Genomic DNA, 17328 nt, shown 5'->3' with positions numbered 1-17328 from the left:
TTAAATTTATAAATATTTAAAATTTTAAATAATTAGATATTTAATTAAAATATTTATAAGTAATTAATGTGTTTAATGAAAAAAATTATAAATACATGTATTATTAAAATGATTTAAAATATAAATTAAATAAAATTTATAAAGAAAATTTAAAAATTAAATGAGTATGATATAGTAAAATAATTAATCAAATTAATATATAAATATTAAAATAAAAAAATTAAGAGCTTAAAAATAATTATAAATAAATATGTTAATATATTTTTAAAACTTATAAATTAAGATAGACATTCTCTATACTATAAAATTATTTATTAAAAATTTAAATTTTGATAATTTTTATTTTAAGAATTTAAATATTTATTTTAATTATTTACCTGTTCTTTGGCATATAATGCCCGCATGGTCGTTTCCCTTTCATTTTTGTTCTTTCCTTTTCAAGCGTGTCCCGATCAAAAAAATTTAAAGATTTATCTATATTTATGTGAATATGATGGAAATGATTTATCTATATTTAATTAATTATTTAGAATTTTAATTATTTTATAAAAAAAATTTAAAACTTTTCTTAATTTATTTTAATTGGCCGATACGTGCAAGTGTACGTTTTATAGATTCCCCGTACGGATCACATTCCCATCGGCATACACAATTAATTGCTGGATGGAAAATGTCGTCGTTTTATAAGACAGATGTTCCGCATGTAAAATCGCTATCCAATAATAAATAGAAGAAGGACAAGCAGTATTTATTAACTATCCAACTCACTGAATAATCACAAATGATATTTTTAAAATTCTGCTTCATTATTAATTATACATATTTCATGATAAATGTGACTTTTTTGATTTTTTTAGTATTAATTAATAATTTAATAAGTGATTCTATAATATTAATTATTTTAGTAATTATTAATTATTTTAATGACTATTAATTATTAATAATTAAATATTAATTATTAATAATTATCTGTTTATATAATAATTTTAAATAAAAGTATTTAATAAAAATAATTATTAAACTAATTATTAAATAAAAAAATAATAGTATCATCTCATAGAATCTAAAATATTCTCTCGATAATTTTTAATAGATCATCTATTCAATCTCTAAACATTATGCTACTAAATGCTAAACACTACTTTATATAAACTAATTATAGCAAATAACGTGAATTTTAATAATATTTAAATTAAAATTTATGAATTTTTTATAATATAAATTAAAATTAAGACACGTTACTAATATAATCACTTAAGTTGAGTAACTCATATTATATAGTTGATGGCTTATTAAAGCATCTAATAAAAAATTGTTAGAATGCTTATAAATATAACAAAATTTGAATTTTTTTTCATATATCAAACGCAACCTCAAAAATTAAATGCTGACAAAAATTATTTAATTATTTTATAATTAAAATATATAAAATTTAAAAGTAAATTTTAATGACATGTAATTAATATATTTAAAATTTTACTTTTTTAAATAGTATTTTCTGAAAATAATAATATCAAATTAGACTTAGATGTAATTAAAAGTCAAGTGCAGATGGCTATTATAAACTCAACTTATATAAGAATAAGTCTAATGGTGCTAAAATTAAATAATTGCATTAAGATTCATATACTCATTTTTTTAATTGTATACATATTATTTAATTATATATAAATAGTAATATAAATATTTAATTTAAAAATTATTAGACTATTTTTTATAAAAAAAATAGTTAAATTTATATTAGTTACACCTTTAAAAATTTTAAGGGCCACTTTAATTAATTATAATTAATATATTTAAAGTGTTTCATTTTTTTTTTTTCCCTTAGAGAATGTACATGCAATTAAAAATTTGAGGTCCACACCAATTAATTTTCTAGTAAATTCAAGAAGGGTGAGATTGGACATGTGATCAAAAGAAGGGAGCAAACACTTGAATCAAAACAATTTGAAGCTTGGATGTTCAGGCTTTTGTTGAGCAAATGTACAGATGGGTAGGCTAGAAGAGGTAAATAAACCACCTAAAAGTTGTCCTTAAATAACACCCATATTTATATACCCAATTGAATATGGGTTGTGATTGGTGAGAGACTAATACTTGGGAGGAGATGCATTTCCTCTTGCTGTGGATGGGCTTTATTTCTAAGATATTGCAGGACAATGCTTTGGATGAGTGTTAATTGCTTGGAGTTATGCCTCTTCTTCAAGCAGTTGAGCATTTGTTTCCCTTTATCTTCACCACCTTTGGATGATATAAGTTTCAAAAATGGGTCAGTTGAGCCATCAACTGTTGATTTTAAGTCCATTTAAAATGTCCTCTTCTTCTTCTTCTATAAATCATCTTGTCTGGATAAAAATTATGAATTATTTAACTCAGTTCTATTAAAAAAATTTATAAATATTATATATTCATAACCATTTATTAAATGAAATGTTCTATTATATGATCACATTCTTACTACTCTTTCTAAAGAGAAATTATGAATAGTTCCCTCTGTTTTAAACCCACATTCGCAAAAAAGAATATTAAAAGAAAAAAATTATATATCTTAAATGTTTAGTTTGGTAAAGATTTGATTTTCAAGAGTATTAGAATCAAAATTATTAAAAAAAATTTAATAATATATTCTTAAGTTAAAAATACATATAACACATAGAGAGACAAAGAGAAGGAGGGCAAGGGGAAGCCATAGCCTCCCGACACTTCTAAAATTTTCTTTTTTATGTATATGTATTCTAAGAAAAATATTTATTTTATTTTAGTTATTTAGCTAAAAATATAATTTATATTTTTTTTTATCATAATATAGATAATGTGAAATATTTAAACTATTTGTTTCTTATTATATATTCTATAATTTTTTATATTGAAACTCTAAAAAATTTTTCTAACTTTTTTTTATATAAAAAACTGAAAAAATATTTCATTAATTAGATATAAAGTAAAAAAGAGAATTACAAATCAACATATTATATTTTTTACATAAATAAAACTAATCACTTATATAAAAAATAATAGAAAGAATTTTGAAAATCTAATAGTGTTGAAAGAGTCTGTAAATTGACTAAAAGACAGGTTATGAGCTTCACTATTCGATTTAATAGTCTTGTTACAGACCCAAATAACCTCAAAATTTATTTATCCTATTAAAAGAAAAATCTACATCTCGTAAAGTACTCTGCTAAAAAAAATATTAACAACAAAAACACATAAAAAAAAACACTAGTAAAGGAGAGAAAATACCATAAAAACTTAAATCTATTAATAATTATAAATTTAAAGAGATATGCTTAAAATTTATCATAAAAAAATATAAATTTAAAAATTATTAAAAAAATAATAAAAAAGAATTGGTATCGATAAAAATACCTGCAGTGAATATTAACAACAAAAACACATAAAAAAAAACACTAGTAAAGGAGAGAAAATACCATAAAAACTTAAATCTATTAATAATTATAAATTTAAAGAGATATGCTTAAAATTTATCATAAAAAAATATAAATTTAAAAATTATTAAAAAAATAATAAAAAAGAATTGGTATCGATAAAAATACCTGCAGTGACCATTAGAAATCAAAGAAAAGAAAAGAGAAAAAAAAAAAGATATTTATAGAGATAAAGCAGAATTCCCTCTTGAAACTTTTTTAAAAAATTTTCTACCTTAATTATACTCTATTATGATTTTTACTTAATATATAACATTGTTTAGAAGAAAGTGTCCCTTTTCAAATTTGCAACTTATTTTGTATAATAATATATTATTTTTATTAAAAAATTATTTTTATATATTTAAATATTATAATTTAAAATATATATATTATTAAAATTATGTTTAAAATTTATATTTGTGATTTATAATATGTATTTTTAATTAATAAATTTATATTATATAATAATAAATTAAATTAAAAATTAAAAAAAAAAAAGAGAGTTCCCATGAGATAATCAATCTCGCTCTCTGATAAAGAAGCGTCCGCTCTTATTCCAAACTCTTGTGAAGGGACGGGGAAGCAAGCAATCGCTGCCCCAACCCTCCCCATTGCCTTCCTAGAAGATTTCATTGAGTGAAAAATGTTAGTTAAAATGGTACAAGATTTAAATGCCATTTTTATTATGCTAGCCTCTTTTTGGGCCTAGCCTTCTCTTGTTCAGGCTTATTTGTTGTTTGGTTAGATTCTCACAGACAGATTTATTGGCATAGTAAATATTGAATAATATTTTGAGGGACAAGCTCAGATGGCTATATTAGGCTTTTTTTTTTTTTTTTTAACTTTTTTTGGTATTAAGCCAAAGTTACATGGTAGATTTTTATTTGACTAAGGCAATTCATGGGTTCATACTTCAGATATACAGCACTGGAATTCATTAGCATCTGCCATGGTCTGCCATGGACAAAAGAACACTTGGCTAAAATGGAGAAACGTAAAATTTCCTGTCAACCAGCCAGGTGAAAACAAAAATGATCAAATGGCTTATGAAAGACTTGGTCTCTCAACTAGCCAATCTGCATAAACTTAACCCAAAAGTGCAAGTTAGAATACTGCTCAATAACTGAACCAACTGCAGCTCAAAACAAACCTGCCATATACTTTTGAGTCAAAGACTTGACAATGGACGTCCATTCTCAAGTAAGGAACTATAAGCAAAGTTTCAAGATGAGCTTATTGTATTTGCAAAAGAAAAGGAATTGCAGTCCCAAAAATCAGATATAAAGGACTCTTTAGCTCATACAGAGTAGGAGTTTACATCAATCCCAGTTGTTCCTCCATGAATGTCGACGAGAGGAATAAATCAGCTGGAGAAAACAAGGTAATATCATTGATTTTACTTGATGTATCAAAAACTTAAATTCACCAACAAAAATATGGGTCAAGAATTCATTCCCACTAATAAAGATGCATGTCCCATTAACAAAGAAAAGCTTCATGATCTAAAATTACACAAATGTGATTTACAGGCCCAAAACGTCAGATACTGACTTGTTGATGATCTGAAATAGCTCTTCCCTGTAAGCAAAAAAGAGCACAAATCAAATGTTAAATTACAGCAAAATAATGAAGTCATATTAACTTAAGTAATAAAGCTCAATTTCACCCCAGCACTTATTGGACATGTTTAATTTAATCCATTTTCAAATTTTATTCCAATTTAGCTTACAAGTTTTTATTTAAGCTGGAATTAGCCCAATCTCCCTCATTTGAGTTACACGTGCCATTTACCAAATATTTATTTTTTTATTTTTTTAATATTAAAATTATTTTTATAGTTTATAAGTAAATAAATTAAAATAAAAATATCATTAATTAAAATGAAAATATGAAAAATATTATTTTTATATTTTCATTTTACTAATATTAAAAAAGTAAAATATAAAAATTAATTAATTATAATTATTTAATTAATATTAAAAATAATTAACTAAGTAATTAACATTAAAAATTTTTAAAAATAAAAAAAGCAACTCAAGCACCAAGCGGTAAGTGAGTCACATATTCATTAATTTTGGGCTAAATTAAACATAAATTGAAACTTTTAGCCTAAATTAGATAAAAAGTTAAAAATGACTAAATTGGACATTCCCAATAAGTACAGGGACGAAATTGAGCTTTATTCCATGAACTTAATATCCAGTTTTAACTATGCAAGGGCCAATTTAATATATGAAAGTCATCCCCTACACAATATTTTAATTACTTGGTAAACAAAGCATATTATTGCTGCAATTTTACTTACCGCTCAGGTTTGAATAGGAGATATCGATATACAAACCACTGAAATGAATAAAGTTTATATCAGTATTGACAAAATAAGAAAAATACTAATGCTGTAATTATAAGTCGAGGAAACAAAATAATTTGCAGAGAAACCAACAGAGATAGAGAGAGAAGAGACCAAAGAAAGCTTAAATTTTTATTAACCATTAGGCCAATAAATATTGCTGCAAGTTTTGCTTCTTTTCCCCCTGATATTCTCAGGAACTGTTAGCAGATGTATAAACTCACCGAAGAGTATAGAATGCCAATAAGTTCTAGCACAGTTGGGATAAGCGGCAACTTGTCAATAGCCTATAAATGCCAAGTAAATTACAAAATTAAAACTATCAGATTTCTCATTATGGCAAAAAGCAGTAGAATGATAAGTTCTGTGTGCAGAGGCATATGCATTGAGTGGTGTTTAGGGGATGGGAGTCCATATTTAAAGATCTCTGCCATAAATATGACTAAAATAAGTATGGTTTAAACTTCTTTCCAAGTTTTGCCTGTAAATTTGGAAGACAGTTCTTCATGAGGTATTCTCAGTTTTCTAGACTCAATTTATAGGCATGAGCTGAATGGTGAAAAAAGATCCATATAGGTGACCCCAACTAGTTTGGAATTAAGGCTTTTTTTTTTTGGTCAAAATGATATATGCTGGTTATTGTTATTATTTGATCATTGTATCACCAAAAAAGAAAAAGATTGGTGCATGTATCATTGTATGCTGCTGTTTCTATTGATTGCTTCATCTTAACTCTTGTCATCAATTTCCACTATCCTCAACTAATTGCATGTTATTCAATTTTTAGTTCATGATCTCTCCACCAAATCAATTATGCTAATATTATTATCCTTAAAATCCAAAGGAATGAGTCATAGTACTTACGGATATGAGATTTGCTGATGCCCATAGAGCTACTATAGCTGCAAACCCCAAGCCAACAATGGCCAGCCGATCTTCAGATTTATCCCACTGTTCCAGATCAACCAAGGATACATCAGGAAATCATAAAATGTTTACTTGAGCAGTATAGTAAAATGCATAATTTGGATGATTATAATTAAGCATGCATGAACCCTAAAAACAAGCATCGTGTTTCCTGTCAACAAAATGAAGAAGATTCAACTTTGCATGATAGTAGAAACTGCAAATACTAGAAGGAATGATAATAAAAGAAGTTGGAAACAGATACATCTACATAGAAATACCACAGACAATAAAATCAAACAGAGCTGTAGAGGGAGAGACTCACAATATTCTGTACGGACTTAACAATGCTAAGAGAGGTTGATGACTCGGAGCTTTCTCCAGCAGCCTTCACAACAACAGCCACACAATTCTGTCTCTCTGCAATGCAAGATCATCAAGGGTAGAAAAAAGAATAATAGCAAATAAGGGAAAGCATGGATGAAAATGGAATTCAATCCAGGTGCCTATCTGTACTATTTCACTTGCATATTCAAAGATACACAATTCTTAAAACATGACAACACTTCTGAAAAATTATTCCATTGCTAGAATCATCAATCACAATCCTGAAACTTCAACACCAACAACAATCAATTTTGGGATTCCAACTTTATAGAAATTTCCTTGAATTCAACATGAAGCTGAAAAAGAGAACTCATTGATAAATACATTAACTTAATTTCGGAAATAAAAAGTTACCCATCATTTTTACTTTAAGAGGTAATAGCAGATGTAATTATGGTGGACTTTCCCACAAAAGCACCAACAGCTAAAAAAATATGTTCAATGTTCAATTCTCAATCCCGCAAGATAGGCTAATGTCTATGAGCCCAAATTCCTATTATTATTTTCCCTATTTACAACGATCATGGAATCTTAACTCCAAAACTGATAAGCCCCTCAAAAGGTCATCCAAAGCTATTGTTCCCAATAAGAAGTATTTGGACTAAGGGTCCTACTGCTTTTCTATTTTTAGCATTGCTGCTATTTTTTATTTACTGCCATTAATCTTTTAAGTTGTTTTACTTAGTCAAATAGCACTCAGTTGATCGTGGCAATAATATCTCTTTGTGCTAAAGTGAGGCCTTAAGAATAGGACTAAGTAGTTTTATTTCTTTCCTATTTATATTCTTCTGTAGCAGCAGTAATGGTAATCAATGAAATATCAGTAACTTTCTTAATTTTCTTCTATTAATTTTCTTGGCTTTGACTGGGACCTATCATTGGTATCAGAGCCTCAATTTTTTTCTATTCTTCCTTTCAAATGGCTACAAACAAGGAAAGAATTGAAAACCTCGAAACTGGGCTTGGTCAAGTCCAGGACAGTATGTCACGAATTGAAAAAGGATTTGGAGAAGATTTACAATATATCAAGGCGGCACTCTCCAAATTGACAGAAACTTCTCTTGCCAATAAGGAGGAATCAAGCTGCGAAGGCGACCGAGCTAGCCAGATACGTGCTACTCCTGAAGTCTTAAAAGACGGAGGGAAGCCACTATTCTCTGCTAAGCTCGCCAAACTCGAATTTCCCAAATATACCGGAGACGATCCGACTGAATGGTTCACCAGAGTAGATCAGTTCTTCGAATACCAGGGAACACCAGATGCAGAAAAAGTTTCCTTGGCATCATATCACCTCCGCGGGGAAGCTAACGAGTGGTGGCAATGGCTTCGACGAACTTATGCTGAGGCCGGAAAAGGGGTATCGTGGGAAATATTCTCAGAAGAATTGTGGTCCCGCTTTGGGCCCACCGACTGTGAAGATTTTGACGAATCTCTCTCCAAAATTCGTCAGACTGGTGACTTACGTGATTATCAAAGGGAGTTTGAACGATTGGGTAACAGGGTGAGAGGTTGGACTCAGAAGGCACTAGTTGGAACCTTCATGGGGGGACTTAAATCTGAAATCGCAGAGGGGATCAGAATGTTTAAACCCAAGACCTTGAAGGATGCAATAAGCTTAGCTCGAATGAAGGATGAGCAATTGCTTCGTCATAAAAAAGCAATTCGCCCATCTCTCCAAACGAGTAATTTCTCTCCATCAAAAAGCAAACCTTCCACTCCTGTGAAGCGACTAACCTGGGACGAGATGCAGAAGCGAAGGGCACAGGGGCTCTGTTTTAACTGTGACGAAAAGTTTGCTCCTGGTCACCGTTGTACTAAGTCACAGCTTCTCATCTTGGATGGTGGATGTGATCAGGACATCGATGAAGATGATACGGAAGCGGAAATTTCCTTGAATGCCTTAACCGGTTGGTCTTCGACAGGAACGATGAGGGTAGAAATTCAGTTTAATTCTTGTCAATTGATTGTCCTCATTGACAGCGGTTCGACTCATAACTTCATCAATGAGAAAATCGCCGGTTTGCTCAAATTGCCGGCCAGGCCAACAACACCTTTCAATGTTAAAGTGGCGGATGGAAGTCCATTGCGATGCACCGGAAAATTCAAGGATATTGCTTTTTCTCTCCAAGGTATACCATTTACAGCTACGTTCTTTTCTCTTCCTATAATGGGTTTGGACGTTGTGTTGGGTGTACAGTGGCTACAACAATTAGGGACGGTGGCATGTAATTGGAAGAACTTGACTATGGACTTCACATGGGCAGGCCAACCGAGACATTTGCAGGGTATTTGCAGTCAGCCAATTGAACCTCTATCCTTGAAATCAATATCCAAGGAATTGAGGCACAATAGTACAGCTTTTGCAATCTGTCTCGAAAACTCTACAGCCACACTTCCTGAGCATCTACATCCTAATATGCTGCATCTGTTAACTCAGTTTTCTGATGTATACCAGAAGCCGAGTAAGCTGCCTCCCCGGCGAGAAATTAATCATCACATTATTCTTAAAGAGGGTGTTGATCCGGTGAATGTTCGCTCTTACAGATATGCTCACTTCCAGAAAAATGAGATCGAAAAACAGGTACAAGAGATGTTGACAAAAGGGTTGATTCGACCCAGCACTAGCCCCTTCTCATCCCCTGTTCTACTGGTCAAGAAAAAGGATGGCTCCTGGAGGTTCTGTACGGACTACCGAGCTCTTAATCAAGTCACTATCAGAGATCGTTTTCCAATACCAACGGTCGACGATATGTTAGATGAGCTCCATGGTTCCTCTTATTTTACTAAACTGGACTTTATTGCAGGATTTCATCAAGTCAGGATGCATCCTCCTGATATTCATAAAACGGCCTTCCGAACTCATAACGGCCATTATGAGTATCCGTGATGCCTTTGTCAGGCAACGCGCCCTCCACATTCCAGGCGCTAATGAACACTGCTTTCCGCCCCTACTTAAGAAAATTCGTCTTGGTTTTCTTTGACGATGTTCTTATTTACAGTCCATCATGGGAGACTCATCTGGAGCATGTGCAGTTGGCATTACAGCTACTGCGGCAACATCAATTTTTTATAAAGCTAAGCAAATGTGCTTTTGGACTCAAACAAATTGAATATTTGGGTCATGTGGTTTCTGGAGATGGAGTGCAGGTGGATAAATCGAAAATCAGTGCAATACTGGATTGGCCTACTCCAACAACAGTCACTGAATTACGTGGGTTTTTAGGACTCACCGGGTACTACAGAAAATTCGTTCAATCTTATGGGATTCTTGCCCAACCATTGACGAATTTATTGAAGAAAGGCAAATTTTTTTGGTCACCAGATGCTGAAGCTTCTTTTTTAGCTTTGAAAAATGCTTTGACAGCCACACCAACATTGGCAGTACCCAATTTTAATGAACCTTTTTTTATCACTACTGATGCTTCTAATACAGGGATTGGTGCGATCTCACACGCAGGATCGGCCCATCGCTTTTATGAGTCGTGCTTTGGGTCCTTCGAAGCAAGCTTGGTCTACATATGCTAAAGAAATGCTCGCCATCTTGCAGGCAATCAGAACATGGCGTCCTTATATTTTGGGTCGTAAGTTCTTTATTCAGACGGACCAGCGTAGTTTGAAATACTTGGTGGAATGCAGAGTTGTCACTCGAGCAACAAAATTGGGTTTCAAAGTTCTTGGGTTATGATTATGAGATACTTTATAAACCGGCAAAGAGAATCGGGTCGCAGATGCTTTATCTCGCGTCTCTGGAATTCCAAGTCTAAATTCACTATTTTTGCCACACTCTTCTCTTTGGGATCGCATTAAAGCTACCCTCACTACTGATCCATATATGCTTCGAATTGGTCAATTGGCGTCTGATCGCCCTGGGCAACCTTACATTTGGAAGAATGGATTGATTTTTTTTAAGAATCGGGTGGTCATTCCTCCTCAGTCTGATCTCCCTACTCAGCTTTTACAAGAGTTCCATGATTCTCCTTCGGGTGGCCACTCTGGAGTCCTCCGCACATTTAAACGCATCGCACAACAATTCTATTGGCCTCATATGCGATTGCAGATTCAGAAATATATTGCGGCGTGCTCGGTGTGTCAAAAAAATAAGTCTGCTACGACTTTACCAGCAGGTTTACTTCAGCCATTGCCGATTCCTCACCAAGTTTGGGACGACATCGCAATGGATTTTATTGATGGGTTGCCTCCTTCCTCTGGTAAAACTTCTGTTCTGGTAGTAATTGACAGATTGAGTAAATATGCTCATTTTTTGCCATTGTCTCATCCATACTCTGCTAAGGTCATAGCTGAATTATTTGTAAATGGAGTTGTCAAGTATCATGGCATGCCTAGGTCGATCGTCAGTGATCGTGACCCAATTTTCATGAGCCATTTTTGGCGTGAGTTCTTCAAGCTCTCTGGAACCCAATTAAATATGAGCTCTTCTTACCACCCGCAAACGGATGGCCAATCCGAGGTTACTAACAGGTGCTTGGAGCAGTACCTTCGTTGTTTCGCCAGTCAGCAGCCTCGAAAGTGGTGTTCATTCTTACCTTGGGCGGAATACTGGTATAACACATCTTTTCACATTTCTATTGGTATGACACCATTTCTGGCATTGTATGGTAGGAATCCTCCAATGATTCCGCGGTATGAATTGGGTTCTTCTCCAGTTAATGAGGTCGATCAAGTTTTGGCTACCCGTGATGAGATTTTGAAGGAGCTTAAGCTTCACTTGTCACGTTCCGTAGAGTACATGAAACAGGTGACAGATAAAAAACGCAGGGATGTGGAGTTCTATCCAGGTGATTTTGTCTATCTTAAGTTACAACCGTATAGACAACAGTCAGTGTATAGGCGTGCATTTCAGAAGCTGGCTAGTCGTTTTTATGGACCTTTCATGGTTGAAGAAAAGATTGGTTCCTTAGCTTACCGCCTGCAGCTTCCTTCCGAATCCAAGGTTCACCCGGTCTTTCATGTCTCCTTACTTAAGAAACATGTGGGGGATACTGTTCCTGTTTCTTCTGAAATTCCTCCACTCACTGATGATGGATATTTTGTTCTTGAGCCTGCTGAGATTTTGGATACGAGGTGGGTTCGTCTTGGTAATCGTTTTACGGAAGAAAGCCTTGTTCGTTGGAAGCAATTGCCCCCTGAAGATGCCACTTGGGAAGTTTCTTCGGACTTATCTGCTCGGTTTCCAAATTTGAACCTTGAGGACAAGGTTCCTCTTCAAGGGGGGGGTACTGATAAGCCCCTCAGAAGGTCATCCAGAGCTATTGTTCCCAATAAGAAGTATTTGGACTAAGGGTCCTACTGCTTTTCTATTTTTAGCATTGCTGCTATTTTTTATTTACTGCCATTAATCTTTTAAGTTGTTTTACTTAGTCAAATAGCACTCAGTTGATCGTGGCAATAATATCTCTTTGTGCTAAAGTGAGGCCTTAAGAATAGGACTAAGTAGTTTTATTTCTTTCCTATTTATATTCTTCTGTAGCAGCAGTAATGGTAATCAATGAAATATCAGTAACTTTCTTAATTTTCTTCTATTAATTTTCTTGGCTTTGACTGGGACCTATCAAAAACTGAATACGCCGCCCCATTAAAATCAGAATTACTTCCAGTATCCACCAAGAATAACAGAAAGCAAAAAAAAAAAAAAAATGTCCCCATTATTAAAAATCAAGCTCTAAAGCAAATAGCTGCTAGATTTATTCAAATAAACAAATTCAGTTGAACTGAAACATAAAGTTTATGAAGTTAAAGCGGAAAAATACACAAATTCTATCCGTATGGCTTACCTCTAATGGAAGAAACTAGAAGTTTTAGAGGATTCCTGAAAAGGATGCTTCTACGAGGGACCACCAGTGCTGGAGGAGGCAAACTTGCAACAATGGAAGCCATGTCTATCTGAAAGAAAACATATTGAATACAGAACAAAGGAACCTCAAAGATCAAATTTTGAGAAGTGTTGCGAAACTTGGTTTACAAAAACAAAACTGGGTTCAGTAAATTTTACGTTTTTGATTGCAGAGAGAGCGAGAGAGTGCAAGCGAGAGACACTGAACAACACAGAACATGTACGAGCTTTGTGGCCAGGGAGGTTGAGAGTACCAACCTCACTGGAGGTATGTTCAGGTGTGGCTAGGTGTAGAGTTACAGTTGAAACTTCTAATGCCACCTGTCCTTCTTACCAACTTTGACCTTTTTAATTGAAAAAAAATTTCATTAATTTGAGAGAGATTACAAAAGGTGGGCTTTGATACAGCCCACGCCCAAACACACAAATAGATAAACAGCCGAAAGCCATGATCCACTAAAAGCCTAGGGTTTCTTCAAAAGCCTTTCAAAGAGGAAACTTTCAGAGATCCCTGCCGTAGACCCACCGCATACGCACATCCAACAGCCGAAGTCACACCCTGCACATAAAAAGCTGTGGACCTGTGTAGCTTTCAATGATAAATTAATGGAGAATTTTCTTTGAAAGTTCTTTTGTCCCCATTTTTAACGAGTTAATCAAATTAAATTAATTGCTTAATTTCTAAGAAAATGTGCATATATATATAACGATGAGAGGAATTATCACTCAAATAAAATTTTAATTTTTAATTAAAAATAAGTTAAATGTACGTCTTGAATACTCTCATATTTGATGAAAAAATTTGGCAAGAGTCTAAAGTATTAATATTTATTTATTAATTTAATTAAATAAAAAATTTAATGATTTCATATTTTAAAAATTCAAAATTTTTTTTAATTAAAATAAAACAAAATTTACATTTTTAATATTATTTTAAATAATAAAAATAAATTTTAAAAAAATTTATTAAAATTGTAAAACGAGACATTAAATTTAAATATTATGTCTATCATTTATTCATAATATAATGGAAATTTTCGTTCTAAAATTTTGGTTGGGAGCTGTCAAACGTTAATTTGGAAATAATGGAAGGACGAAGACTCGGTTTCTAGTCTTCTCCTCCCCCCCAACCCCCACCCCCCACGCCCCCGCCCACCCTTTTTTTTTTTTTATAATATTTATTCGTATCAACGTGCCTGATTGAAACACATGCAATCTAAAGGCCGGTAATTCTCGGAGGCATTACAATATTGTGCGCGCTACCCCTACATGTTCCCTTCCATGTATAGAGGACAACCCAGTTCCCTGAGTAATCAATTTCATCCACAAAAAGTTCTGTTTTCCTTTAACAATGGCTTCCCTCTCCTTTCTTTCTTGTCCTGCCCTGTTTCTTTCACTATGGGTGGTGGTTCTGCTAATTTCACCTTCTCATTCACTCACCCCCATCAAAACTACTGCAACGAAAAATGATACTGCTTCTGTCGTCGTCAACAGCAATGGAACTCCTCCAACTAGTCCTCCTCCTCCCGTCGTCACCAGCAATGGAACTCCTGCAACTAGTCCTCCTCCTGTCGTCGTCACTCCTACAAACACTACGAATTCTAGCAGCGATGGAACTACTACAAGCGGTACTAATGATCTACTTTCTTTAGAACTATCAAAACTATACTATAATAATCTGTGCTGGCTACAAGATTAAGGATACAAGAGACCTATTTAATTTCTTGATATATGATCAATCGAATCAGGGATTTTAATTAAGGAGTTGAATATGTGTTACCGATCGATTTGAGCTTTTTATTCTTGGTTTTGGTGATTTGGTTTGGGAATGGTGCTTCGGGTAGCATTTAGGAAGGAAATATTTACACTTGTGAAATTTTAAAAATCTGAAAATTATTCTAATTCATTTTCTTCATTTTATCTACATTAATCATTCTATCAGTCAAACTCTTATCTTCAAATACCACTCCATAATTCTTTCTAAGAAAAATCTAAACTAAAAGCTCAACCTCCTACCGCTAACTTTCCAAAACTATCTCATCTTCTCACTACTGTTTTTCTACTTTCAATTAAAAAGAAAAAAATATGAAAAACATTAACTTGAAATGCACAAAATTTCTTGCATTTTTATTTTACTCATTCATGCTATGTAGCACAATTCGTAAGTTAAACGGAAGCCTATGAGAAAAATTCTCAAAAGTAAAAACATAAGCCTATGAAATTATTTTCTTGTTTATATTATTTAAAGATAATTATATTGAATCATAAGAAGTTTAGTTCAATTAGGAAACTTAAATTAAACATTTAAGAAACTCTAGGGTAAAAAAATTAGAAATTTAGTACTCTTAATTAATAAAAATAAAAATAGGAGAATAATCAATATGTTTAAATTTAATGGAGGCATAGTAGAGGTAATAAGAGCTTTTTACAGGAATAGTGTGTTCCAAAAAAAAAAAATTTACAACTTTATGGTGAGAATGAAACTATTTGTGAAAAATGGGTGAATTCAAGCATGTCAGAGCTATTACAAGACTCAAGACCTCTCCACATCTTTCATTAGAATTTAATGTTAAAAATGGTTAACTTTACGAGTTTTTAATTGTAAAAGGATGTGCTATATCAATGAGCTAAACATGGTAGACTTTGGGGTTTGGAGATTTATCGATGAGTAATACATATATAGCAGACGTTGTTTAGGCAGAAAAAGCAAAGGTTGTGAAATGAGTTTTTTGATTTTTCCATTGTTTTTACAGTTTCTCCATCAATTGAACCAAGCCCGTCCAATTTCGTTCCTCCACCTCCAACTAAAAGATCAAGAAAAATTGTGATAATTTTGGCGTCAGTTTTGCCTGTTGCAATGATTGCAGCTTTCTTCATTTTGATACGTGTTCGATACATAAGAAAGCAAAGATCTAAAGAGAAGGAAGGAAGAGGAAGCAATGCAGATCATGAGGAATGGGAAAATTCATTGCTTCAGGCAACAAACTTGCCTAAAAGCTTCACGTACCAGGATTTGAAGTCTGCAACAGATAACTTCCATAAAGAACTTGGAAGAGGAGGATTTGGTTCAGTTTTTGAAGGTAGTTTGAGAGATGGCACCAAAGTTGCAGTGAAGCGCTTAGATCGGTCTGGCCAAGGGAAAAAAGAATTTTTAGCAGAAGTAAAGACAATAGGCAGCATACACCATATTAGCCTTGTGAGACTTGTAGGATTTTGTGCTGAAAAATCTCACAAGCTTTTAGTCTACGAGTATATGAGCAATGGATCCTTAGATAAATGGATCTTCAACAAAAATTCAGAAAGCACTCTTGAATGGAAAATCAGGAAGAAGATCATTCTAAATATTGCCAAAGGGTTAGCCTATCTTCATGAAGATTGCAAGATGAGAATAGCTCATTTAGATATCAAACCTCAAAATATTCTTCTTGATTGCAAGTTTGACGCTAAATTATCTGATTTTGGTTTGGCAAGGCTGATTGACAGGGACCAAAGCCAAGTAATAACTCAAACGCGAGGAACCCGAGGATATATGGCTCCTGAATGGTTGAGCAGAAAAATCACAGAAAAGGTTGATGTATATAGTTTTGGTATTGTTATCTTGGAAATTATTTGCGGAAGGAAAAATTTGGACCTCTCACAGCCAGAAGAAGATGATTATTTACTTCTACCAATAGTGAAACAGAAGGCAGAAGAGAATCAATTAACTGAATTGGTTGATAAGTGCACTAACATGCAGCAGTTCATAGAAGAAGCTGTGGAGATGATTAGAATTGCCATTTTGTGTTTACATAATGATCCCACCAAAAGGCCTTCAATGTCTAATGTGGTGAAGATTTTAGAGGGTGTGAAGACTGTGGAAGCTGTATCTGATTATGGCTTTTTGACATATACTGTGGTGGAAGCTCCTCCTAAAGTAGTTATGGTACCTTCAGAACCACAATCAGCATCAATACTCTCAGGGCCAAGATGAAGTACTTATTTAGGCACAAAGTAATACCTCACACCTTAACACCTTTGGTAAGAGTTTTTTTTTTTATGCTGACTCCGTGTAAAAATATTGACATTATTTTTTTATGATAAAAGTGGACCCACTTATCAGTAAAAAAAGGAAAAAAAATAAAAAACCTTCTTACGTTCCCAACCTTTTGAACATCAGCCGCGCATCGAAGGTGGCCACGATTTACTTCTTGCTGGAGTTGAAACAGTCTCTGCTCGACTGCTCCAAGCAGACAATAGTTGGATGCTTTATATTTGACATGGTCACTATACTGATGCCTGCATGTTGCTCTCTCCTCCAAGTGCGCGTTCCTTGGTCTCCTCAACCTTTACCAATGGGAGTAGTAGCTTCGTCTTCATCGCCTCAAATACCAGATCCTTAATACGTAAATAAATGGGTTATATAT

At 33.1% G+C, this 17328-nt stretch overlaps 2 protein-coding genes across 3 annotated transcripts; one reads left to right on the top strand and one right to left on the bottom strand.

Annotated features, from left to right (window-relative positions):
* Positions 1-4705: 4705 nt before the first annotated feature.
* LOC110645956 (protein CURVATURE THYLAKOID 1C, chloroplastic-like) lies at positions 4706-13221 on the bottom strand. Of its 2 annotated transcripts, XM_058150011.1 has the most exons (7): positions 13085-13220; positions 12867-12975; positions 7013-7107; positions 6646-6732; positions 6006-6068; positions 5737-5774; positions 4706-5009 (listed from the first exon to the last, which is right to left on the bottom strand). In XM_058150011.1, exons 2-7 carry the CDS (start codon positions 12967-12969, stop codon positions 4955-4957), a joined length of 441 nt encoding a protein of 146 aa, XP_058005994.1. In that variant the 5' UTR covers positions 12970-12975; positions 13085-13220; the 3' UTR covers positions 4706-4954. The 2 variants fall into 2 exon arrangements, with proteins under 2 accessions (XP_058005994.1, XP_058005995.1); XM_058150012.1 differs by lacking the exon at positions 6006-6068 and having other exon boundaries at positions 13085-13221.
* A 1289-nt stretch (positions 13222-14510) lies between these two features.
* Positions 14511-17328, top strand: LOC131181513 (G-type lectin S-receptor-like serine/threonine-protein kinase SD2-5). Its single transcript, XM_058150007.1, has 2 exons — positions 14511-14553; positions 15679-17328. Exon 2 carries the CDS (start codon positions 15783-15785, stop codon positions 16893-16895), a length of 1113 nt encoding a protein of 370 aa, XP_058005990.1. The 5' UTR covers positions 14511-14553; positions 15679-15782; the 3' UTR covers positions 16896-17328.

The sequence above is a fragment of the Hevea brasiliensis genome, chromosome 1 (assembly GCF_030052815.1).
Source record: "Hevea brasiliensis isolate MT/VB/25A 57/8 chromosome 1, ASM3005281v1, whole genome shotgun sequence".
Lineage (NCBI taxonomy): Eukaryota > Viridiplantae > Streptophyta > Magnoliopsida > Malpighiales > Euphorbiaceae > Hevea > Hevea brasiliensis.
The sequence above is the reverse complement of the archived record's forward strand: the minus strand, read 5'-3'. Positions and strand labels throughout refer to the sequence as shown.

What these genes read in the sequence shown, in the direction of transcription:
- LOC110645956 (XM_058150011.1), bottom strand. Translation starts at nt 12,969, where the DNA reads ATGGCTTCCATTGTTGCAAGTTTGCCTCCTCCAGCACTGGTGGTCCCT. An exon ending in TCTAGTTTCTTCCATTAGAG is followed by an intron (nt 7,108 to 12,866) that starts GTAAGCCATACG and finishes CTTGCATTGCAG; the next exon opens with AGAGACAGAATTGTGTGGCT. An exon ending in CATCAGCAAATCTCATATCC is followed by an intron (nt 6,069 to 6,645) that starts GTAAGTACTATG and finishes TGGCATTTATAG; the next exon opens with GCTATTGACAAGTTGCCGCT.
- LOC131181513 (XM_058150007.1), top strand. Translation starts at nt 15,783, where the DNA reads ATGATTGCAGCTTTCTTCATTTTGATACGTGTTCGATACATAAGAAAG.